The 26,342-nt window shown below is 32.0% G+C and overlaps 3 protein-coding genes and 1 non-coding gene across 6 annotated transcripts; 2 read left to right on the top strand and 2 right to left on the bottom strand.

Moving 5' to 3' along the window:
* The first annotated feature begins 248 nt into the window (after positions 1-248).
* LOC131181769 (small nucleolar RNA R71) lies at positions 249-355 on the top strand. The gene has a single exon (XR_009150247.1). It is a non-coding gene; the product is annotated as a small nucleolar RNA R71 (small nucleolar RNA).
* A 4,999-nt stretch (positions 356-5,354) lies between these two features.
* On the top strand, positions 5,355-9,683 carry LOC110660668 (BTB/POZ domain-containing protein At2g04740). The gene is made up of 5 exons (XM_058150010.1): positions 5,355-5,974; positions 7,204-7,963; positions 8,365-8,401; positions 8,475-8,608; positions 9,049-9,683. Exons 1-5 carry the CDS (start codon positions 5,491-5,493, stop codon positions 9,398-9,400), a joined length of 1,767 nt encoding a protein of 588 aa, XP_058005993.1. The 5' UTR covers positions 5,355-5,490; the 3' UTR covers positions 9,401-9,683.
* Positions 9,684-10,192: 509 nt separating this feature from the next.
* LOC110660667 (fimbrin-5) lies at positions 10,193-18,050 on the bottom strand. The gene is made up of 15 exons (XM_058150009.1): positions 17,781-18,050; positions 17,363-17,483; positions 17,102-17,272; positions 16,663-16,907; positions 16,405-16,576; positions 16,165-16,203; positions 15,926-15,994; positions 15,707-15,823; positions 15,165-15,376; positions 14,061-14,216; positions 13,785-13,984; positions 13,068-13,234; positions 12,890-12,986; positions 12,598-12,689; positions 10,193-10,772 (listed from the first exon to the last, which is right to left on the bottom strand). Exons 2-15 carry the CDS (start codon positions 17,447-17,449, stop codon positions 10,575-10,577), a joined length of 2,022 nt encoding a protein of 673 aa, XP_058005992.1. The 5' UTR covers positions 17,450-17,483; positions 17,781-18,050; the 3' UTR covers positions 10,193-10,574.
* A 5,891-nt stretch (positions 18,051-23,941) lies between these two features.
* LOC110660666 (fasciclin-like arabinogalactan protein 7) lies at positions 23,942-26,103 on the bottom strand. Of its 3 annotated transcripts, none has more exons than XM_021819038.2 (2): positions 25,790-26,103; positions 23,942-24,956 (listed from the first exon to the last, which is right to left on the bottom strand). In XM_021819038.2, the coding sequence occupies exon 2, from the start codon at positions 24,906-24,908 to the stop codon at positions 24,120-24,122; it is 789 nt and encodes a 262-aa protein (XP_021674730.1). In that variant the 5' UTR covers positions 24,909-24,956; positions 25,790-26,103; the 3' UTR covers positions 23,942-24,119. The 3 variants fall into 3 exon arrangements, with proteins under 3 accessions (XP_021674730.1, XP_021674732.1, XP_021674733.1); XM_021819040.2 differs by lacking the exon at positions 25,790-26,103 and adding an exon at positions 25,397-25,570; XM_021819041.2 differs by lacking the exon at positions 25,790-26,103 and adding an exon at positions 25,051-25,403.
* Between the last annotated feature and the right edge of the window lie 239 nt (positions 26,104-26,342).

Below are 26,342 nucleotides of genomic sequence, written 5' to 3'. Positions count from 1 at the left end.
TTATCAGAGCATCAAATTTAGCATTAAAACTGCTCATTGCATCTAACTCAAACATGCCAGTAGATGGCTTCACAACTCCATTCCTTTCACAACTCCATTGATAATTATTGTATGCAATCTTCTCCAGTGCTGAATAAGCTTCATCTTTTGATTTCTCTATAAGATCACCTCTAGAAGATGCATCAATTATACTCTTGATAGTTGGAGAAACACCATTGTAGAAATGCTGAACAAGCATCCATTTAGGGATTCCATGATGTGGACATCTCCTTTGAAGATTCTTGTAGCTCTCCCATGCTTCATAATGGCTCTCATCACACCTTGGTCTGAAAGAAGTCATTCCTTAATTTTGCATTCTTGCTTGAAGGGAAATATTTAGCCAAAAAAATTTATGATAGCTCCTCCCATGTAGTGATAGAACTCTGAGGTAGTGAATGAAGCCACTCTTAAGCACGATCCTTCAAAGAAAAAGGAAACAATCTCAACCTTAATGGCATCATCATAAACACCATTTATCTTCAGCATGTCACTAATCTCAAGAAAATGTGCTAGGTACACATACGTCCTTTCAGTAGGACTTCCTCCACATTGGGATTGTTGAACCATTTGGCAAAAAGAAGGCTTCAACTCAAAATTATTTGCTTCCACTCTCGGTCTTGTAATGCTTGGTCTAAAATCACCAATGTTGGGATAGGCATGATCCTTGACTGATTTGTTAGCATTGTTGTTATTGTTGGCTATTTCCTCTTGCTCTTATTATTGTTGTTGCTCTTGTTCTTGTTCCTTTTTAGCTTTACTTTCAGCTTTTCTTCTTTTACCCTTTGCTCTTAAAGCCTTGGCTGTTTATCTCATGATCAAAATTTAAATCAATCTCTTCATTTCTAACTCTTCTCATATAACATAAAGGTAACTAAAAAACAAAACAATTAAAAACTCAAAGTAAAATAGTAAAAAAAATTAAAAATTAAAAATAAAATGCCCAAATTAACAAAACAATTAATCATCTAACATCAACAAATCAAACCCCTGGCAACATTGCCAAAAACTTGATGTGAATCACCTACGAGTGCACGAGTCGTATCAAATAATAAAGAAAAGTTATTGTCCCACAGGGATTTGAGTTTGAGTACCATATTATAATTGTTACAATTATTTGGGCTAATAATGATGTATATTAAAATATAAAAGAAGGAAATGCAACAACAATAGAGAAATTAAAAGAAAAAAGTGATGGGTAAAGTAAATAAATCTTTAAACTAAATGAAAATTTACTAAATTAACAAAGGGTATGTAAAAACTAGAATTAGTTGATGATAAAAATGATTCTGGAGTTGGGGTTCATAAAGTAAATTTACCAAAATTTGGTTGGGTAAATCCAATTTTATAGGAAAATACAAGATTTGAAGACAGTTGATTTTAAAATTCTTTAGTCTCTTTTTCAAGCAAACTAAATAGTATTTTAAGACAAATCAAATCCCACTCCTGTATGATGTTTCATTTGCCAAACACCCAGTAGTAACTTTAATCAACCAAAATCCCTCTTAATTGCTAGTTTATCTCTAATACTAGGTAATTAAGTTCAATATTTTGATTATCTACTAATGATTTTCACCTCTTGGTCATTCAATCAAAGATTAAAGCAATACCCATAGGGTACCAACAAAGGGCAAGATAAGAACATGCACACGAAATGAATCAAATCTCATATAAATTAAAATTTGGATAAAGCCCAGTCCAAATCCACAAATAAAACTTATATTATTATACCCAACTCTAAAATCTCAGGTATCTACTCACTCATGATTGTTTTTACAAGCAAGAAATATGAAATGAAGAAGATAGACATAAAAATAGGACTGAAATAAAAGGAACCCAGATGGAGAGAATTCAAATATCTGAAGAATGGCAGCTAGAATGTCACTTTGCAGGTGTGATATGAAGGAGTGGAAGCATGAAAAACACAAGTTTATACCATTGAGTTTAAAATTTTTCATCAGGGTCACATGCATCATGCAAGATTTATTTTTATCTATTTGATTTCAATGATAAAAAACATATTAAAACTCTTTTAATATGTTTTTAGATCTGTATTTGCCATTTAAGATTTTAAAATTAATCATATTAATTTTTTGAACCCTAGATTAGATAAAAAATAAATACACTAACATCTTGATGCACTGCAGCGTATTTGTACCTTTGGTATGCGTCTTTAGGACACTAGATGTTGTCCCTCTAGTTTGTCCACACTAAGATCACCTATGGCAGCCCTTGAACAGCTTCTAAAACTTTTTCTATGAATTAGAAAATCAAGTTTTGCCTTTTAAGATATTACAGATGTAAACAGAACACTAGAAACGATTTCTAGTATTTTTAATTCAAGAGATTGTTTGATAATCTCTTGGAATAGATGAGAAATGAAGAAGAAGAGAAGGGAGAGGAGCCTTTGGGTGGCGGCACAAAGAGGAGGCAACAGCTTGTGTTATTTGTTCTTTCGTAACAACACTTATATAGTTAGGTCATCACTTAAAACCCTTGCCACATGTCACCTTCTGATTGGTTCTAGGTTTAATTGACCCAATCACATTGTGTCAAGTGTCAAACTTATATTTAATCTTAATTTTAATCATCTTACATTATTAAAAGATATTTGGCAATCTTATGTGTAGTGCCATGTGTCACCAACTCGTGGTGCCACGTGTCACCAACTCGTGGTGCCACGTGTCACCAACTCGTGGTGCCACATGTCACCCTGTAAAATGACCAAAATGTCCATGTGTCTTAATTTTGAGTTCTCAATCCAAAATAATTATTTCTCTTCTTCTAATCAATTTATATCAAATATAAATTAATTAATTAATCTCTATTAATTAATTTCTCATTAATTAAATTCATATTTAAACACTTTAAATATAAATTTAACTTATACTATACATCCAATAACCTAGATTTGGTTTCAAGTCATGCTAGGGACTTTGCAATCTAATTGCAAACCAAAACTATTTAATTAATCAATTAAACTCTTTAATTAATTAATTAAATCATATTTAATTTAGTGATTACTTGTGTATGTGTGTGACTTACTAGGCTCATCACTAATTGGCAATGAGATATGATATCAACTCTTAATATCATCAGAACTCTTTCTTATCATAAATGATTTCTTTAAACCATTTTATGCACCTCATAGACCATGGTTAACATCTAGCATAGCATTTCATGGCCACCCAATCAGTAATAAGGTTTACCTTAAATGAACCTATAATCATATGTTACCATGCACTAGAATCTATCTGTTATAAAATCACAACTCAAGCTGGAGTCATGGTTTATGTCAAACCCCATTTTCTATGAATATTATGTTCTCTTTTAGTTTCAGTTCTTGATTAAAAAGATTTTCTCATCAGAAACTCTTTTCTGATTAAATCTATCTGTCCTGGCCAGGAACTTGAAACATCAAGAACAATTAAATGAACATAGAATTTTATCTCTATTTACTTAGAGGAATAGATTCCATCTTGATCAACACCTACCTCCATATATAACTAGTAGGAACCAACAGATGCCCATATGCCCATACACAGTACAAGTATGAAAGTAGTATCAAACTCAAACCACTTATATACAAGATAATTGTGCTATCTCAGGTCTAAAGATTATATGTACTGATATAATTTATGACAATACATTGATAAGAGTAAACTCCATGTGCTTATCATAAGTGTCACTGGTTCGACCTGCTTGTCATAAGTATCACTGGTTCGACCTACTTATCATGTATAAGTGCCTATCATGTTTGTTACATGGCATGAGACTCACCATTCCATCTTATTTACATTTCATATAAATAACTTGGGAACAAACATGAATACAATCTTTCTAGATAAGTCATGTCCTTATTATGAAGTATCCTCGATTGTGAACCTATTTATGATACTTTGTACTAGAAATATTGTCACTCATATTCTTAACAACTTAAGAATAGAATTTCTAACAAAATATTAATGGACCTTTTCTATTACACATAAATATATTATGTAAACGAAAAAGTGAAAATGCCTTTTATTAATAAAAACATATACAAGATACATATTAAATAATATGCTCTAGGGCATACTACTAACATGGTCTTGCAGAAAAATGACGTCTCCTTTTTTTTTTGTCCTCTTTCTTCTTCTTATCACTTTCTATGGCCTAAAATGAGAAAAATATGTCTTTATATGTGTCCAAAAGATTACCCTACAATAGGCTAAAAGGAGATAAAGGCAAAAGGTATAAAGGATGTAAGGTGTGAAAATTTTTCCAAGTCAGCAATGTTGTCAGCGTATTTCAGCATGCCTAGTGCCGAATTCAGTGTTCTCTGGCATGCCTCGTGTGGGTTCAAATGAAAAGCTTTAAATTCTACACTAACCAACTGCACTATGCATGCTGAAGCTTTTCCAAATCTCGACAAGTTAAAGTTCCAAAAGTTGATGCTACACGATCCAGTGCTAAACGCTACTACAAACGGCATGCCCTGTGCGAATTTCTGACTTAATGATTCTTAACTGTGCATGCCCTGCAGCATGAGGCATGTCACAAGGTCTGCAAATTTCAGCCAATGAGCTTCATTGAGCATATTTTTTTTCAACTTCCTCACAATTTTAAGCTTCCAATCAACTTGAATTATTTCCATATGTAATTTTTTGCCTTCAAATCACATTAAAACCTATTAAAAATATGAAAATTCTAAAAATCAAATGCAAAGCAACTAAAATTAACAAAGTAATTAAAATAAAGATTAAAAACATAAAATTACTAAATAAAAAAGATAAAATTGATGTAAAACTACTCTAAAATGCTTATATGAAATGAATGTATCAAATACGGCCGAAAATCACCTTACCTTAATTCAAATGTGATTAATATTTTAAAAACTTGAATCTCTTTTACACTTGATTAAAATTTATTCTCAATTATCAAAATTTATACCAAATTCAATCCGATTGTTATTACCTAAAAATACCTAAACCCATTTAATTTTATATATTTCAATTAATAATCTATATAAAAAATTTATTTTTATTAATAATTTATATTTTAAAAATTTAATAATTTCATAAAATATTTAAAATTGATCTTCTTTAAAATAAAATATATAAAAATATTATTATAAAAAATATATATTTTATATTTAATTAAATATTTATATAAATAAATTTAAGTAGATTTCAACATGTTTTTTTACGTATTTCTTTTAAAATTAAAACACATCTTAAATCTAATAATATACTATTTAAACTTATCCTATTAAGATTTAATATATATGAAAAAAATTCCACTGGTTGCCATCTTAACCGTGTTATTTCTAACCAAATATGATTTTAGGTTAAATGATTTTGAAGGGAAAAAAAAAAAAAAATCATCCTCCAATTTTCAAACCTAAAACCCCTCCAACGTTTTAGCTTTAAATCCCATTTCAACTTCCAAGTAGAAGAAAACTTTTACCCAAAAATGTCGCCAACACCACAACGCCCTTCCGGATGGACCCTCGACGCAGAACTGGACGAAATCGACCTAGACCCCTCCGATTTCACCTCCTCTCTCCCGCTTAAGAAAGTTCCGAACGGCGACGTATTCGAGGCCTCCCGTGCCGGCGACGTCGACCGCCTTAGGTACTTGCTGGAATCCGGCGTCAATGTCAACGCCCGTGACCAGTGGGACTCCGTCGCATTATACTACGCTTGTTTGGCCGGCCACCTCGACGCTGCGCGGATGTTGCTGGAGAGTGGAGCTATATGCTCCGAGCATACTTTTGATGGGGATAGATGTCACTATGCTGCCTTGAATTTAAAGGTCAGGAAGCTTTTGAAGGCTTTTGAGGCTAGACCACCGCCTTTGGGACCGTTGCAGGCGGCGCTACGAGAGACTTTCTTGGGTTGTGAGGCCAATAAGGCCTATTTGGAGCAGATTGAGCTAGGTGGTTTTCACGTTTCAGGTTGGTGCTGCTTTTTTTTTCCCCTTTCAGCTTTTGGGTTGTGTAACTTGCCGTTGTTGAAAGAAAGTTGCATTCTTTGATTGTCTATTGCTGGCGCTGTTATTATTAGTTTCTTTTGTGATCCAATCACTAATGGATTACTGTATTCATACCTTTTGGTGACGTGAACAGAATCAAGTATCTGGGTAGTGTACTCGTCTGGGATTGACAGTGTTCAATTGGAATAATGCATTAGTTTTGAAATTCTGTTGTAATAATCTAAACCATATTGGTGGATAGTGGTTTTTCTTTTTTCTCGTAATTTTGATGATTTTTGAGCAATATAATGGTCTGGATTGAAAATTTATTGGGAATAAGCTAGTGGCATTTTGTGATTATCATATTTGAAATCGAGGACTTTCTTTCTTTTTCTTCAGTTTTACTTTGAAATTGATTACTTTGTGTTCTTTTTGGTTGTGAAGCCAATGCGTTCAATTTAACATCATGGATCGTTTAGATTTATTGGGTCTAGTCTAGTGCTTTTAAAAGACAGTGCGCATGCACATCATATAATAAATAGATTTGGGCATCAAATGAACACTATTATATGTTGTGTACGCATGAGAAAATGAGTAAAGAAAGTCTGGAGTTAAAAGTGGCTTGAATTTTTGTTGGGATGATTCAGGAATAAATATTTGAGACAAATGAAGTGATGCACAGAATCTAAACTGAATAAGGATTTTGGTATGAGTAAAGGATGGGGAACACAATCTATCTAGTTTATAAAACTTATTGGAGAGATGAATTGATTGTTGGTTTGCGAACTTTGTGATTGAATTGTCTGGAGTCAAAAAAGCTTACAGAAAAGTCTAACAATGATTGCCCTTTTTCACTGATAGGGATGAATCCATGTAATTTTATAGCAATTATGCAATATTTTTTTTCCTTCTCTGTTATTATTATTATTATTATTATTATTATTATTATTTTGTGAAGTAGAGATTACAATTTTTTTTGGGAAGTAGAGATGATGACAATCTCCATAAGATCTTACCCTTTGTGAAGGTTTCCTAGGCATATTATCGTGAATTAATGAATACTTTTAAACCCTATTTTACTGGCATAATCTAGAATGTTACTGTTGATGCTTGTGTGTTTTCAATTGCCAGACAGCTTCTTGTGGTTGTGCATTTCTTTTCTTCCCTGGACAATATGGATGGTGACATTTGACGTGTTACATTATTGAGTAGGTGTTTCATCCAGTGGGATATCCAATTCCAACTGCTTCCGTCCAGATGTGGTATTTTTCGTTCAAGGTAGGCCTATTGAAGCTCACAGAGTCATATTAAGTGCTCGGTCACCATTTTTTAAGAGAAAGTTTGAAACTGATTGGAGAGACCGATGTGAAGTGAGATTTGCAAGGGAAAAGTTGTCTTATCCCGCGCTTTACAGCCTAATTCACTTCTTCTATTCTGACAGACTAGAGATTGCAGTTGATGACATGGAAGATCTTGTAAGAATCTGCAAAGTGTGCAAATGTGAATCCTTGCAGAGAATTCTTGAGAAAGAACTGATTCATCAAAAATATGCAGAGTACAAAGCACTGAGAGATGTGGACAATTCGCAGAAGAGGTTTATCTTACAGGGCTCATCACTTCCTGAGGAAGACCGTCTTCCTGCTGCCTTGCATCATATCCTTCGTACTTCCCTGGCAAAATCCACTTTGGGACAAAATTTGGATGGCAGTGTTGATAGGTTAATATATTCCATTGGTGCAGTGCAGATAAGTGATTCTGTAAATGATCTTGCTGATGTTTGTATAAGAGTGGATAAGAAGATTTTTCGCTGCCATCAAGTGCTTTTAGCATCAAGGTCGGAGTACTTTAGAGCAAGATTGTCCCGGATGAAGGATTTTTATGAAGGGAAGGATGGATTGCCTGTTGATTCTCTTCCATGTCTTGAAGAACATGATTTGAGCATGGAGACATTGGAGAAAATGCTGGAGTATATGTAAGTTTTTTCTGTTTTGCATAGATTGCTTACCTTAGAGTTGTTTAGGATAATATTTAGTTATTTTCAAGTTTAATCTTCTGGTTGTAACTCCATAATCCCTTACTTAGTGTTTCGGTGAGACCTACAAATTTTGTTGATGTATTTACCAGATATGTTGCCTAATCAACATTCTCCTAACATTTGTGCATAATCAATCATCCCTGACTATAGTTGTTCTGTAGACCTACAAATTTTGTTGATGTGGTGACCAGATATGTTGCCTCATCAACATTCTCCTAATATGCGATGCATAATCAACCATCTTTTGAATTATTAGAACAGTTATATGCAATTCAATTGATAATTGCCAAATCTAAATTTAATTATCAGAGGACTTATTTGAACCTTGGTTGGTTCAGGTATACTGATAGTTTGAAGGATATTGACCCAGATCAGGTATCTAATATTTCAATTAAAGTGGCTCGTCACAAAAGTTAAATCTGTACAATACCCACTGTACTGTTTGCAGGCAGAGGAAATGTTTGATGCTGCTTCGAGATATCTTTTGTTTTCTCTTAAGCGTGCTGTAGCTGATGTACTTTTGCCACATCTAGAAACGGTTTCACATGCAGAACTGTGCCATTGGCTTATATTGTCAGATATGTGAGTTGCTCGTCTGTTTACCTTCATCTCTCTTAAATATTTTGATTCATATCTTTACCTGAAAGTATTTGAGTTGGATTCAATTTAATATTATTCAAGTTAGTACTGACTTGTGATTTGCATGTGCCCAGTGATGCTTCTTATTGGTGAGACATTCATAATAGGTTTAGGACTCTTAAATGATGCTTCTCTTCATGATTAATTGCAAGAGAGCCCCCTGAATATGTTTTAGTTTTTGAATGTCTGCCATTAGTTAAGCCATCATCTGGGGCCAACTTAGAGCCCCTACTTTCTGTTCTAAGGAAATGAAAAGAAACTTGATTTCATTTTTTATAGATGGTTAGAAAGTAGCCCTGTTGATTGAACTAAACAATACCTTCTGATTGATCAACCAGTTTACATCTATGAAGTTGCTGATGCTGAACTGACACAATGTGCAGGTATGGCGTCTTGAAAATCCGAGAGTACTGTCTAGATACAATGGCTTGTAACTTTGAGACATTTGCTGATAATCGAGAGTTCCGAGCAATGCTTCTGACACTGCCTCCACCATCTGGAGATTCTTCACTTCGCACCACAGTCCCAAATGCTCCAGGAGCAATTCTAAATACAGACCAAGGAAATCTTCTGGATGATTTGCGAGAGAAATGGCTTGAAGCTGAAGCTGCTGAGCTTGATAAGAGAGATGAGAGTGCATTACTTTTTGACAAGCGCCTTGAGATGCTGATGCTTGTGGCTGAGAAAGAAAAATCTAATGAACCAACTGATTATATGGAACACTGTTCTGGTTGATTTTTGTATTTGTTTTTCCTTAACCTCACACAAATTAAGATGGGAATGTAAAAGGGGAAAAAAAATGAAAAAGAAAGGAGAATTGTTCAGACATTTTTTTAAGTTGGATCTATAAATAAATGTTGTACGAGTTATATAAGTTTGTAACTAAAGACAGACCAGAAAAAGGCCAGGTGAGTTGAGTGTTTGTAATTTTTGCTGCTCAAACACCTGTGGCTTTGGATTTTTTTTTTTTTCATTTCTTTTTATTGAAAAATGCATTCTGTTACTAACAAAAGCCTCAGAGTTGCTTCAATGAATTGTTTTCTGGTGCTTCTATTAATGAATTTCTTGCTTAGCTAACGACAGATGATGAAAAAGAAAGATAAGCCAAGTTCCTTTTTATTTATTTATTTTTCATGATGAAAAAAAAAGGCTGCTTTTTTCACTGCATGTGACTGCCAATTCGTCATCCTCATTTTTTTGGAATTTGGTTATGTCAGTGCTTGTCATTTATATAATTGCCAAACGATTAAAATGTGGCCTTGCTGGGATGAAGCAAAAAAGGTTCCAACTCTTTCCCCAAGTTTCCTTTCACATTTGAAGAACTATAGGTGGTACAAGAAATTATTTCTAGGCCAAAAGCATGTTGCAGATTTGCAGTATGGAGAAGTCACATAACCTCCACAGTTTCAGTTTTTCGTTAAGCGATTCAGAAGAATACTCTCCATGTAAGGCCAAACATGACATTGGGATAATCAAAGCATGTTCTTTGTATGACCAAAAAAATGTGCCTCAATGGTTGGATTGACATGGTGCAGAAATGCCTTATATTGATCCAATGAGCAACACAAATATTGAAAGCTAACACATCATCCTGCCATGGTGGCCAAGCTTTTCATTGACATCTATCAATATCTTCCTTGCTTCAGCGAACATGAAAAGCCCTCCGCACCAAATTATTCAGCAAAATGAATGCAATTTTTGGTTTAAAAGAATATGCCTAAGAACGTCAAGCTCTATCTACAAAATGATAATTTACATAACTTTTTTACTTCTGTGGTTTATGAGCGCCTTAAAGATGATTCTTTCTGGGAAATTATCTGCCAACTTCAACCAGATGCTAATTTCATTCCTGTTCTCTTGAAAATAAATTAATGGCGACAAAAAGTATTAAAAATGCTGCATTTTGAGGTCATTCTCTTTTTTCTTCATTGCCAACCTTGGGGGACGCAGCAGTATCTGAAGCAGCATCGTCCATAGAAATATCGCCTTCCATAGATGATGACTCTACATTGTCTTCAGCAGCAGATGACTCTGATTCTACAACCTGTTGCTGTAAGCTCCAGTACATTATGCTTGCAGTCAAAACAAGTATCATCTTCTGGTTTACCTGTCATAATGATGCATATAGTTTATGGTTAGAAGTGCCAAACAAATAAAGAATAAAAAGAATGGAAGTCACCTTAAATCCAATACAGCCACTAATCAATGGTTTTCAACTCAGCAATATCTGTCAACTTTGTCTATTCATATAGTTTAGCAATTATTATTTATTAATCTTTTTTTTTCTATTAAGTATTGCAGTTTAGGCGGTATTCATGGATCAAAATTTGGACATTGCACTACCTCTCTGGCAGACTGGCACACTGGAATTAGAGGATTCATAAGAAAGGAAAATACCTCCCATGTGATCTGGTTCTGAGATTAAAATCCCAGATAACATTTTGAGAGCAAAACCACTTTCAAAGGGTTTGCATATATCTTGAAGTCATACAACCAAAAGAGAAACAATCAGAATTTAGCAAATAGCAAGTTTACATGGTACATGAAGGCTTAGGATTGATTCAACCTAGTGAATGGAAAAGCAACCAGTTCAACCAGCCAAGTTGAGTAGCAATTCATCAAATTAATTGAGCTAATGGGTAGTGAGTGAAGTTTCAAGCTTATAATGTATTTTGTACAATTTGTTGATAGTAGATGATCGCATAGTTATGGATGTAACCTTGTGTTGAAAGGGTGAATCAAGTAAAATATTGTGTTATGTCTGATTTTTTTCATTGTAGATTACATGTTTCCATAGTTGTAACAAAGTAAAATTGGTCACAACATGGCAATTGTAATCCCGTAACATTCACTCCATGGAATGAAATAATGGCCGTTATTTATAGAAATTTTCAACTACCGTTACCGATATTGCCGTTATTTAACGGCGGAAAAAAATTGAGGGTGTAACAGCTGTTACGAAACGGGTAACGACCGTTATCTGCCGTTACAGCCGTTACCTGCCGTTACGGTCGTAATGGGCAAAGGGCATATTTTTTTTTTACTCACTTCATGACCTTCACAAAATTTTTCAAAAACTTCGTATAGCGCCAGGCTGCTACCGTTACGTTACGGCCGTTACGGACCCGTTTTCGTTACCCGTGACCACGACCGCGATTGTGACCGCGACCGCGACCGCGATTTAAAACCATGACTCACTCACAATGCACTTCTCCATTTCAGCTACTCTACCTTGATCATTTGATTGACATCACAATGCTTCTCCCTTATGAGATATATCATCTCATATATGTTTGGTCAACACATTTATGACCAAACTTAAAGGTTAGGGCTCAATTTCTCCACGTAAACCAATTGTGATAAGGAATTCCTCCATGTACCGCGGGCAATCCCTGCAGCACGTTTAAATTCCAATGTAGCAAAAAAGTAAAAATAAAAAAGAAAGTTCACTCTTCCACACTTATTAATAGTCGACTCGATGAAAATACCCTTATTTCCACAAGGTAATTCCAAACTTCAGTAAAAAAAATTCCATCAAGGCCATGTGCTTTTCCTATCTTTATCCTTTAAAATAATCATAAAATTGAATGTCCTAATCCTTGAGAATTATTAAAATACTTCCATTGAAAAATTATTGTCTCCAAAATTCTCGTAAGGCTACCATTCAGGAGATTATGAAATTGACTTCTCTCTTTTCTTATCTTTCCTTCATTTACCAAAATCAAAGAATATTCTCACGATACCATCAAATTTGGATGTTTGGAGATCTCTCTCTTTTTCAAATAGCTGATCTAATTAGAAATTATAGTGATTTTTTTTCCATATTGGAGTTAACACAAGTGAAGTAAATGGAAGCATAAACATAACATTTCATCATACAACCAATGGCAATTAGAAGTGTAAATATCTTAATTTTGGAATAAAAAACCTACCTCTATAATGTCCTCGGGCAGTAAGAAAATGGAGCATCCAAGTTTCCGGGCAACACTGATTATGTAGGTAGCATTCAACTTCTTATCCTCATCTGCAAAAGTCATTTAGAATAGTTGAGGCTGTCTTAAAGCTTCATGTAGACTGCATCAAACTAGTTGTGTATATATGTTAAATGTAACACTCATTTAAAGCCAAATGGCCCAAGCTCAGCACATCCCCCTTTTTATTAGGGGCAAGTGCAAGTTTTCAAAAAAATAAATGTCCTATAGTGAGAAAATAATAATGACATACCACTTTCTCCCTTTGTAACAACTGCCCAATTGACTACCCTTGGCTCCACTGCACTGAGAAGCTCAAGAAAGAAAATTCCATTTGAAAGGCTCTTATCCTAAAAGCAAAAACGTCAAACACCAAACAGTTACATATGCTAAAATCTAATTGCAAACAAAGTTATTTTTTCCTTAATTACCTTGAAGCTCTCCATTTGAGATGTTCTACCTGCTTTCTTCACTTTGCTATTTGCCCAGTTTAAAATGTCGGCATCTGTAATTTCTTTACCTTGGGAGTGGGAGGAGTGAGATCTCAAGTTTTTCAGAAGCTGAAGCATGGTAAACCTCATTAGCTGCCACAAAAATGCTGTGAATGAAAAAAGAGGCAAAAGTCATCCTTCCAATATTGAATCAAAAGCAGTAAATTTGGAACAAAATATATTGTTAAATAGAAAGGAAAAGGAGAAACAAAAGGTGGTGAAGAGTTTTGCTGGACCTATTCAAAAAATATATCCCCAGGTGTGCTGATTGAATTAGTGAATCAATTACTATTGAGTTGATTACTAATCAGAAAGGAAAACAGATTGAGCATTAATCCCCCAAAAAGGGGAATCTAAAGCAAAAAAGCATGCCTATTCTATTATTCAAGGAAACATTGGCACAAATACAACACCCTAGCATTGATGCATATTTGATTCAATTTGAAGGAACATCAAGAAAAAATTGCAAAGGATTTAATGAAGCACATAACTTCTAATAATAAATGCTAAAACAACATAGCTTACATAAGATATCCAGCAACTTAAAGAAGAAACCATAATCATTGAAAGCGGCCTTAAATTGATGTATGAACAATGAATAGTAATGAGTCACATAATAATACTTTTATAGGATATATAAAATTAAAGCAAGCTAACCTATTATGAGCTTCTTATTTCCTTGAACAATGTCATTCCCAGCAACATTTACAAGGGAGAAATGCAATTCCTTCCCTATCTGTACAACTTGGTTGCAATTCTCAACTTTTCTAAATGGCATCTTTATAGGAGGTTTAGTTGTCTGCTTCCAATTAACTGATCCAGGTGAAACTTTGTCAAGCACTTCTAAAAGAACCCATCTGCATTTGCAAGTGACAAATGTGAATCAAGAGTTAACAAGCTTTGTACTGCCTGAGTGAAACATTAAAAGCTCACCCATTTCTGACATCCTCAAAAACATTATTAACATAGCTAACAATTCCAAGACTGTTAATCCACAGTCGGAAGCATCTCTCTTCCCGAGAAGTTTGAGCATCATCCTCCATCATCTCAGCAAATGACGTCTTATTAGTGTCAACTGTCAATCCATTCCTATAATACAAAAACGTTCACTCTTACATAATAAGATAGAATATACTCATGCATGCTACATACATGAACAAAAACCAAAATTTTCACTGTTAAATTCACCGAAATTAGCAATATGAGCAAAGCAATGTGAATGAAAGATAAATACTGCATAGACTTAGTTTACCACGTGACTATGGACTAAACTGATAGAGTTCTTTCACAACAATGATGATTCAATTATAATTATGGATAAATTGCATATTTTATCCATGATTATACTAACTTGGCATGATTTTATTGGTTGACTCCACAAATGACGTGGTAGATTAAATCTACCCAAGAATTTCTCATCAGAGGGTAGAAGGTGATATTATTGAGTACGTTGTAGCTGGGCCATGTATTTAAGACTCCAAAAAAACAGCTCACATAAGCTCTTCATCATTTATGATAAATTTTGCTTTATACTTAAAAAGTTTTTCCTTCCTCTTTTCACCAAGCCCACAACTAGATGTATTGACCAGCAGATATGCTCAAAGTAGAACTTAAACGTACAAATGATTCAAACTTGACACCTTCCCCCAATCCTACCAACCCTTCTGCTGAGCAATGGGTCAAGTGTTCGTATCACACCATTCTTTCAATAGCCATAGGATCATCATATATGATTGAAATTAAATCTGAATTGAGGTAAAGGATTGTCCACAAAAGAGGCTTCCCAATTTTCTAACACCCAGCAAATGCCTGCATCTTACAAAGGTAGGAAACCTTTGTATTGGAGGAATAGATGATATAAAATAGACATTTCATAGCAAGTTAATTATGTACCGCTCAAAATCATGATTAGCATACATATTGAACTCTAGAAGTGCTTATGGCAGATAGTTACAGATAAAGACCAAAAGGAGAAATAAAAATAAGATAGAATAAATGCAAGGAAAACCACATAAAATGAATTCTTCTTTCTCTCACCTGTGCTGGAATATTTGAGCCACAAATGCAAGATTAAGATTTGGGGAGCCCTCAACAATGTCTTTAGCAGTGAGATATCTTTTGCAATCAAGTCTCTCTGCCTGCTCAAGGACCATGTTTGCTCTCTCCCCAGGATCACTAGAATCCAAGGTGGCAGGGCTACTGAGTTCTGGTGCAAGAGCATTAAGCAGGTAAACATAGGCCTCTCCGTCCTGAAAATTCTCGTAGTTACAATCACAAAAGAGGAAAAAATTCAACTCAAAAACGTAAAATCAACATGGCAGAAAATGCAGTTGTTTATACTATTAAAATACGCTAATAACAGTAAACCTGACTTAAAGCTATTTATATGCTGGAGACTTCACACACACACACATAAAAAAAAAAAAAGCTCAAGAAATATTAAAAAAATTCTAACAAATCCACTCAAACAAACTTGTTCTTTCACCAAGTAATGTCAACTTAAAAGCCACCAAGTCAACAGCACTTTATGATTTAAACATCAAGAATTTGGCCATTAATAAATTGGAAAATGTCCTTACCTTCACATCGGAAGAGAAGTTTGTAACCTCTTTATTGTAACCAGCTTTCTTCAAATGAAAATTCATCCATTTCAGCAACACTTTTTCAGGTGCTAAACCCATGAGCTCCTCCACCTCCTGCAAGTTTATAAAATAGTAAGCAAGCAAAAGGCATAGCACAAATAGATTTCATTAACCACCTCCATGTTGTCAAAGCATAAAAAGAAGGCACAACTAAACCTTGCTGTCATCCACCAATTCCACAAGTTCAGGAGTTTTCTTTAAATTAAGATCTGCTAACAGTTGAATCTGAAGTTGCCAGCATACAGAAAAATACCACAAGTTACAAGGGTAAGCACAAATAATCCAATTCTCCAGGTCTTATAACTTAAAATGAGACTATCAACATCACAAGGATTCTATATTGTACTTAATAATATGCAATTACAAGGATAAAGAAATAAATTACAGTTGAATACCTTAATAATTTGGGAAATCAATCCAAGTACCAGATGGGGCTGCAAAATAGAAATAGTGTTAGCTCCAAGTTTATAAAAAAAAAAATGGACCAACATTCCCTCCCCCCAACTCAGCCTCTTCCCCCTCATGGTCCATTTTATAGCACTTGCAAATATTAACCTTCAGTAAATTGCAAAGGACAGAGAAGGAAAAAAAAAAAAAAAAGATCTAAATTAATGGGTGGAAGAAGGCCAACTTACTCTAGCTTCAACAAGGTCTTGTGTTCCAATATTAACAACTGTGCAGCCAATAGCCTTCGCAGAATTGAGGCAAAGGGTGTGATTCTCATTTCTTTCCCATGGGTTAAGGACCTTTTTTGTGTTAATAGCTCGCTCATCTATAGTCCCAGGAACAGCCACATTGATAAGCTTGCTGCATAAAGCATCAATAAACGCATAATACATCTTCCAAAAGTAAAGTAAAACTACAGATTTGCCAAGTGCACATGGGACATGTACCAAAGAAGAACTCCATCTTTCACAAGATCAAATAAAGCATTTGTTGCTGCATCTATCGGAAGATATTTACTCAAGAATGGATCTTCTCCCAAATAGCCGTTAATGTGGGAAACATAGGAAGCCTTCTCAGATTCATTAATGTTATGGTGAAAAGTTGTTGTTGATGCTTTGAGAAATGAAGAAGAAGATTTCAGTTTTCTTCCACCTGATTTTGCAGGTACTCGAGCTTGCACATTTAAATATGCCTGTCAATTAACAAATCCACCCACCCCAAAAATAAAAACATCATTAAAAAATTATATATATACCTTGGCCTGGTAATTCACAACGTAGGAGTAATTAAAATTCTCTTTCAGCTTTAGCAATGCTATGATTTAAACACCAAATAAACAAAGTAATAACAATTACGAAATCAAATGAAAGCCACACAAAGACTCACCCGGAGGAAGGTTTCAAAATCAAGTTCTTCTCCTGCGTTTGAATAAGACTCCCCCAGTATAGTCTTAATCTCATCCTCATTAAAAATCTCTGAGAAAGCCTTCAATTTTACAAAAACAGGAGGCAAATCGCCGACTGTGGTGCGACCTGCCTGAGTCCTTATCGATACATACTAAAACCAATGTAAAATCCATTTAGACATTGCCGATTAATGAAGAACTGAAATCAAAATTTAACCAGAACCCAAAAAATGCATAGTTACATTGGATTTAAGAGTACGTAGCTCGACTTGGGTGAACTGGCTTTGAAGCCATGGATCAGAAACAAGTACACCCACAAAACCAGACATCTTTGTCTTCTTTTGAACAAATACCTCGAGTCACCTAGAGCAAAACCGGCGGCCATCATTTATATATACATCAAATTTGAACATGTAAGATTCATACTGAACAAAGAAGCAGCAACGGAAATTCAAAAAATTGGATCCATTAAAGCAAAAAGAAAGAGAAACCCAATTGAGATACAGTGGTGTGCATGCATAAATACAAAACCATGCATTCGTGATTAATCACAAAGTAATATAAAATTAGAATAGAAGCAAGGAAAACAAATGCAACCCATAAAAGAAACACAAAATGAAAGACAAGAAATTGAGAAAAGAAGAGTAATTGAAAACGAACCTCAATGAAAACTCAGAGATTGTTCATAACTCTGGCTTGGCTTTGGAGAGAGAGAAAGAGAGAAGAGAGAGTGAGTGAAAGTTTGGAGATATAAAATAGAGGGATGGATTAAATGAGAAGGAGAGAAAAGCGTGTTGCCTATAAGACCCGCGAACACAGGAAATGTATTAAAATCATGAAAACGCAGGAAAATTTGATGCCAACACAATCTCACTCTCTCTCTCTCTCTCTCTCTCTCTCTCATTCTTTTGTTCAATTACGCGGTTTCCATGTTCGCACCCAAGGGATTGTTATGGTAAAATCCTCTGAATAACATGGAGGCGGTGCTACTCTAAATTTTTTAATTTATTATTTTAATTATATTATTTGAAATTTTAACTAAATTTATATAAATTAAAAAATTTTCATTATTCATTTAGAAAAAATGTCTTTTTACTATTGGTTTTATATTATTTTTATTTATAAATTTAAATTTTAACATAAAAATTATCTAGTGAAATTTTACTTTAACTTATAAATAATAATATTCTTAAATAAGATAATTATTTAACGAACAATATTTAAAATTATTTTAAAAATTTTAATTGATGACTATTTTTCAATTATTTTTATATATTTTAAAATATTATTTAAATATTAATTTTATATTTATTCCCCTCAAATTTTAGTATTTAATTCCCTCATTTGATATATGCAGTTAAACTTATGTTGTATTTGGTATAACATAATAAAGTTATAACATATTGGTGGTTATATTATATATTTAATAATATTATTTAATAATATAAAAAATAAATATAATAAAATGATTATTATATAATATAATTAATTAAATTAAAATTAATATAATAATCATCACATACAAAAATAAAAATAATTATAATTATTTATTTTAATTAATTAATTTATTATTATTATTATTACCACCATCACCATTTAATTATTATTATCAGTCATTATCTATTACCATGTTATAACTCTTATTAGTACTACTATCTCACTTTCTCATCACAATTATCTAATCATCGTTATAGACATCACAATCAACCCTACTTCTTAACTATTAATTACTACAATCATTATTATTTATTATTAATATTATAAATAAATAAAAATTATTATTATATTACATCACTTATATTCTTATTTTATAATAATACGTTGCAATTTTAATTGTAATTACCAAACTTAATCTTAAAGTAATAAATAAAGCAATACATGTAAATTGTATTTTTATTAATTATATATTTGTATAAAAAATATAAATAAATACTTATTTTATACATATATATAATATTATCCCATTATAGGGCCTACGCATTGTAGCTTTTGGGATTAATTGATTGAGTTCCAATCATGTGGGTGCCGACCATAGTACTCATTTGTAGGACGCCATTACTCCTGTTTTTGTTGGTTTCAAATCTTAGCAAAGAAATAAAATATAATAAGTTAATGGAAGATAATATTTTAAATAAAAATATTTAATTAATTCTAAAAGATAAATGATTTCATTAAAAATATTAACTCATTAATTTAATATTTCTAAATTAATTTAATATCTAAAAAAACAACCTGAATAGCCGACAACCTTTGTATTGTTGACTCACAATTTGCTTAGTTATTAAGGTTAACAGTTTTTTTTTTTTTTTTTTTTTACTCAGAGTTTGCTTAGCAATTAAGGTTGAGAATTTATTTATTTTTAATATTTCAGTATAAAATAATATATTGAACTTTTAATTTCACCACTATTAATTTTTTTTATAGTCTAAAACCTATGTTGGATTATGAATTAAATTAATTAAATATAAATATATCACTATATCAAAAAATTAATAATAAAATTTAAGCTTTGTTTATTTTGTAGGAAATAATTTATGCATAGAAAAAAATATTTTCATTTATTTATTTATAATATTAAATTAATAGTATATATTTATGTCTATAAATATTTTTATATTTTAATAAAATTATTAAAATCTAAAAAATAGGAAATAATGTTTTTCTTTTAATTTGAAAAATATTTTTTAATAGCTTATTTTTCTAAATGTCAAAAATACTAAAAAATGTGAAAAATAATTTATATATAGAAAATATTTTTCATTAAATTATTTTTCATCATTTGATTAAATATTAAACTAATAGTATATATTTATATTATGTATGCATAAGATTTCATATTTTAATGAAATTATCAAAAATTTAAAAAATAAAAAATAACTTAATTTTTTTAAATTAGAAAATTATTTTTTTATTAATTTATTTAAAATGTTAGAAAATATAAAAAATAATTTATATATAAAAAATATTTTTTATGAAATTATTTTTCATTATTTGATTAAAATATTAAACTAATAGTATATATTTATATTATGTATACATAAGATTTTATATTTTAATGAGATTATCAAAGTTTAAAAAATAAAAAATAATTTAAATTTTTCTTCAATTAAAAAATTATTATTTATTAATTTATTTTTTTAAGTACTCTAAATACTAAAAAATATAAAATATTTTCAATAAAAATACAAACAGGGCCTTAAACCTAAAACTTTTTTCGGTGGAGTGATTCTTTCTTACCACTTAAATCAATCCCTTTAAAATAACACTATTAGTTTATTTAGTAAAATATTGAAGATTTAATTAGCATATCATGAAGTAATCTACATTTGATAAAATTTTGGATACATTCAATAGTTTTTAATTAAAAAGTAAATATAAATTATAAATGAATCAATAAAATATGTTAAAAATTATATATTAATTTTTATATTTTAAAAAAATAATTTAGTCTCTTAAATTTGATTATGTTGATAAACTAATTACTGTCATCTAAATTGTTTTTCATAAAAAGGAATAGCCTATGACTTTTATATATATTTCAAAAATTAATTTATAATTTACTTAAAAAATAATAGCAATTTAATTAAGTGTTTAAATGAATTAATAATATTTTAATATAATGCATTAATTACAAATTAATATATTAGGAATTTAGATTCATCTTTGACTAAATTTTATTAGAAATATATTTGAGTAGAAATTATTAATTTGATTAGACTTAATTGGAAACTTATCTATTATAAGGATCCTAAAAATAAATCATATGACCAATTAAAAAAAAATTAATAATTTGATAATTCCCTGCATTCACACATCAGAACCATATTCAATGTACGTGAAGTAATTATACGGTGAAACCGTGATTTTGTGTAATATTATTTATATGAAATTATAAATTAATTAAATATAAATAAATATTAAAAATTATTGAGTAATTATTTTTTTAGATTAATTATTATTAAAATTAATTATATAATACATTTATAATTTTACTTAGTATATCCTAAATAAAATGATAAAAAAATAAGAATTAAATATATACATAGAAATGGACTCTATAAAATTATAACTCCGTACCATATAATTATCAAATAATTTTTTAAAAAAATATATAATTACAATTGCTATATATTTAACTTTTATTGGTTTTACTTACATGAATTCACAACTTCATAATATAATTTTTTCACTATCAAGTAATTATTATTTAATAACACTTATTTATATATATTTATATATATTTTATTGGCTTATCATTTCATGTAGATCATTTTATATGGAGTTATTATTTTATTTTATAATTTCTCCAAATGAGACCTTTGTTCTACTTTTACACCTGCTAAAATACTTATATAATTTCTTGTAACTTACAACTCAACAAAGCATTGTATATTGCGAAAAGCTCAATCCTCCAATAAAGAAGAAATTATTCCATACAAAACGAATAGATACTAATTATTAATTATAATAAAATTTATATAAAATTTATTATAATTATTGATTATAATAATAGATGCAATATTTTAAAATTCTACCAGCAGTAGACATAAATAATCCCATGCCCATTTAGAGCTTCCATCAGTGTTGAGCTTGCCATCCATATGCACACACAAGCTGGTCCCTTTTTCTTACTGGAACACGCCCATCAAATGAGCCGAGACCAACTTTGAATAATTCAGGTATAATTTTTCGCTTTTTCCCTAAGTTTTAACTTGATTTGAGTTTTAAAATAATAAATTAAAATTGTGCACTCGATTGATTTAATTTTGAACTAAATTAAATTAATTAAATAATTAATTTTTTTAAAAAAATTAAACTAAATTGAATTCAAAATCATAATCAAATTAAATTAAAGACTCGTTTAGTAATATTGTCGGGGAAAACACTTTTTTAAATACATAAATTTATTAAGTTTTAATAGTAAGAAGACTAAAATAATTAAATAATTTTTTTAAATACATAAATTTGATATTAGTAAAAAAAAAATGTATTGGTGGTGAGAATCAAAATCTCAAACTAGGTTAGATTAGGCTATAATAAATTTATACACTATTTGAATCTGTTAATTTAGGTAATTTTAATCATGCATGTCAAATTTAGTCTTTTAATCATGATTAATTTAGTTGAAGTTTTCCAGAAAATAAGTCGCATGTAAAAAAGATTAATTACTTTTCATGAATTTTATGAAATTTTGAAATTAATTTAGTTATTGACATATAATAATATGGAAACTTGCATTTAGACTTTTTTTTTTTTAAAAAATGAATTTTATTTTATTTTTTAAAAGTAATATGAATACAACCGTTAACTTTATTCCTGTACCCCAAAATATAATGCCAAGAACTTGTCCCAAGCTCATTAGACTTTAAAGCCCACAAAGCAATCACAGGTGGTCTATTGGACTTTAATTCCACATCCTAAGAAACACACAGTCTTGTTTGATTCATTAAGTTTACTCAGAAATTTCAACTTCCCGGAAAGTTAATGAGCTCAATTTGTTTGGTTATTATTTTGACTCTTCTACCCAGAAAGTAAAGGAAGCAATTTCCTTTAATTTAAAGGTAGTAACTTAGGCCTTATTTAATTCAAATGAATCACTTTCTTAGAACTTTACTTATTAGGAAGCAAGTTACCTTCCTGAGAAATGAAGAAAAAAAAAATAATACTTCACTTTTCAGGAAGTTGGCACTTACTTTTAACCAAATAAGCCAATTTTTTTATACTTTATGAGAATTTGAAAGTCCCTAACTCATTTATCTTAATTAAATCGGGCCTTACTTATCCTATGGGGTAAGTTTGAACCAAACAAGCCTTAAAAGAGAACTAATTTATCCCATGCATGGCTCCAACTTTAAACGACTGCACTAATGGGCAAGCAAACAAAGGAGCAAGTTTCACCTGCAAGTGATAAACTTATTACAGAAACAGGTCAGACAGCATTAGTTACACAGAACCCTGATGTTTGAATGTTCCACTCTTTAATCGTGAAAGAGGCCCACGCTAAAATAGTGAAACGTGTTAGCAAGCATGAAGAATCTTTAACATTGAAGCTTGCTTGGTAGCGAGCTTATCCCCTTAACCTTTTCTTTTAGTGCTCTGCCAATCCATTGCCAAACCCGTGAAATTATTTGTTGTGATATAATGGGTGGTCCTGACTCCCCATTTATAATGAGCATGCTAGCTAGCCTCATTTTTCTGCATTATCCGAACCAAAGAAAGACACCTCATTAAAGTTTTATGCTTTTCTCTATTGACTTTTAGTGGAAGAAACCCAAAAGAGAAAAGTTTAGTATCACCATTTGCTTGATTTCAATTTAAGAAATTAAAGGGATTGAAATCAGCCTCATTTCATCTATAGGATTTCATATTGGAAGGGTAAATTATATTTTGACCTCAAAATTTGACAAAATCACAAGATTTAAATAGCATTGAGGGACATAATTATTTTAAATTACCTCATGAGCCAAAATGTGTGTCAGCCTTGATTCTTGGTGCGGTAACAACCTTATTAATAATTTGAAGGCAGGCCTCATCAAAGAAAACATCAAGAAATCATTCACTTGTAAAGATTTTAGTCTCTCATCAACTTTGTAGCAATTAGCATCATTGTTAGAGACATCCATGGGCCATTGTGTGTTGTGAAGTGCTACACTTTGCTGTAAATAATTTGTGCTCCTGGAATGCTCGGTAAAGAAATGGTACTGTTTAAAGAAATGGATATTACAACTACATAACATTTTCTGTACTTGGAAAATCACACAAGGGTCGAGCTGAGAGACAATAAAGTATAGGTGTAGCTATTACCAAGTACAAGCAATGGATCAAGCCAAAGAAATATAGTTTGAATAGAAATAGTTATGATAACAGTACTCACATTCACTCACATATAATTCAGTGACATATATAATCAAAAAATGGTTTGAAATCAAAGAAGATGAACGAAATGCTGCTGGATAATCCTCTCAACATAAATTATACTCTCAACAATGACATTTTCTCTTACAAGAACAAGACCAGCACACCTGAAACTGCCAAAATCAGTTGAATCCAAATACCAGAGTTGATGATTCTATATGCAGAGTTTGGCGGGGCAATTCCTGGAGCATGTCCTCCTCCAGTCAATTCAGATTTTGGAGAGTCTGCAGCAGGGCTAATCTCAGGAGCTGGTGCTGGGGCAGGAGTTGGAGGTATATCAGCACCAAAAATTGCTTCTGGCAGAAGCACTTTATCAACTTGATAGATTGCAACAGGATCAGTTGAATGCACACTACTGCTAACTTTAGTTTTAGACCATCCTGAATCAAGGTGCACAGTTCCAGATACATCCGTAAAGTTTAAACTAAATTCACCAGAACCGGCAAATGTGCTAACAGGACTTGATTGGCTAAGGTTCTTGAAATCTGCGAGTGAATAATAATGAGGCAAGGCATGGAAAAGAATGACTTGCTTGAGCTGGTCTTGAGTGAGGTTTGACAAAGAAGGCTTCTTAAGAGATGAAAAGGCGCTGTCTTTGGGTACAAAGATGGTAATGCCTTCTTCTGTGTTGTTGGCTTGGTTTTGGAAAGTGTCAATTACCTTGGTGGATTCAAGGTAATTAAGGAATGTATGGAATGGACCAGCAACAGAAAGTAAATCAGTGAGATTCACATAAGGAGGTATTGGTGCTGGTGCTGGAGCTGGAGTTGGAGGCAGGATTGGTGCTGGAGGACTAGCAGCATGAACATTTGTTGGTGAACTGACCAAAAACAGTAGTGTACTGCTAAACATAAAAATCATGGAGAACTCCATGGTTTTCAGAAAGTTTATGTAACAATTTGTGGAACACTCTCCAAATTCCTGCAAGATCCAAATGCCACAGTGATTACATATATCTCAGCCTATCAACACAGGCAAGAACAACCCATTAATGAACAAAAAATAAATAAAATACCCTATGTGAGCAGAAAATTTTCCATTTTGCAAAATAAAGATGGCATTTCCTAATCTCTACAAGTAAAATGGAAATCCAGAACACAATGACTCTAACTGCTAAGCAAAAGCCAGATCTTGATCCGCTCACCAGCGAAACAGAAAAAAAAAAACCGCAAAAATGCTTTCTTTTTTTGCTAGTCTCATATAAATTCTAAACTAATTTAATACAGAAAGCTTGAAGGAGGATCTAAGAGGGGGCATCAAATGATAGATAAGTGATGCAATGGAAGATTACATTTGAATATAAAGACTATGAAACAAGAAATTGCATGAAAATATCGCAAGAACAAGATACTATGCCCTACTTGCTACAGCTCCAGAAGGTCCAATGCCCTTGCCAAAAAAAAAAAAAAAAAATCAAAATCTCATTTCAATTTCATTAAACTTTGTTCTTCCACAAGTTCACCATTTGGACCTCTCTTTTTCCTCGCAAGAGGCAAGTCAAAACAAATTTCTGTTGCCTCAGAAAAAAAAAATGAAGAAAAAAAAAATAAAAAACCACAGCCACATATTGCACATCAACAAAAAAGCAAGAAAACAGATCTAGACCAGCTCATCCAAAAGCAACAGCTCATGTGAAACAACATGAGCACGTGAAACAACATGAGCACCAATTATCTTAACCAGTAAAAAGAAATGGGGAACACCCATAAGCATAAATCAAGAAACGCAATGAGAGCAAAAATTGAAGTACAAACCTGACCAAGAGGAATTCAGAGAGAAATGGAAGAGATGGTGGGGGATGCCAAAGCTAAGTTGCCAAATTGCCAAATGCAAATGAAAGCTATGAAGGACGAGAAGTAAGTGGTGAGGCTATATAAAGATAGATTTATCAGTACTAAAAGATGAAAATAGTGTGAGAGTAAGTGTGGGGGTGGTGTACCAGCTGGAAATGGGTATCATAAATTTACACGATATCTTAGCATGGGGGTGGTTGTTTTCACTTCCCAAACATGAGATTGCTCTTTCTTAGAGGGCAAAGTAACACATGCTTTGTTCGAAATGCTTCCAAAGCCCAAAAGTGGTCCCATGTAGGGTGGCCTTTCTTAATCAACTTTACAACTAATTGTTTTTTAATCAACACTTCCAACCTTGCACTCTACCCCATCACTAGCCATAGCCTTCCTGAATTTCTCATCACAACTTCTCATATCATGATAAGTTTGCCATTATTTTCAAGAATTTATTAGTGTGCGTGAGAGAGAGAACTCGGAAGTTCTTTGACTCTACTTTTTGGCAGCTAGATATTTG

This window comes from Hevea brasiliensis, chromosome 7, assembly GCF_030052815.1.
Source record: "Hevea brasiliensis isolate MT/VB/25A 57/8 chromosome 7, ASM3005281v1, whole genome shotgun sequence".
Taxonomy (NCBI): Eukaryota; Viridiplantae; Streptophyta; class Magnoliopsida; order Malpighiales; family Euphorbiaceae; genus Hevea; species Hevea brasiliensis.
Note: the sequence above shows the minus strand (reverse complement) of the source record. Positions and strands in the feature narration are given on the sequence as shown.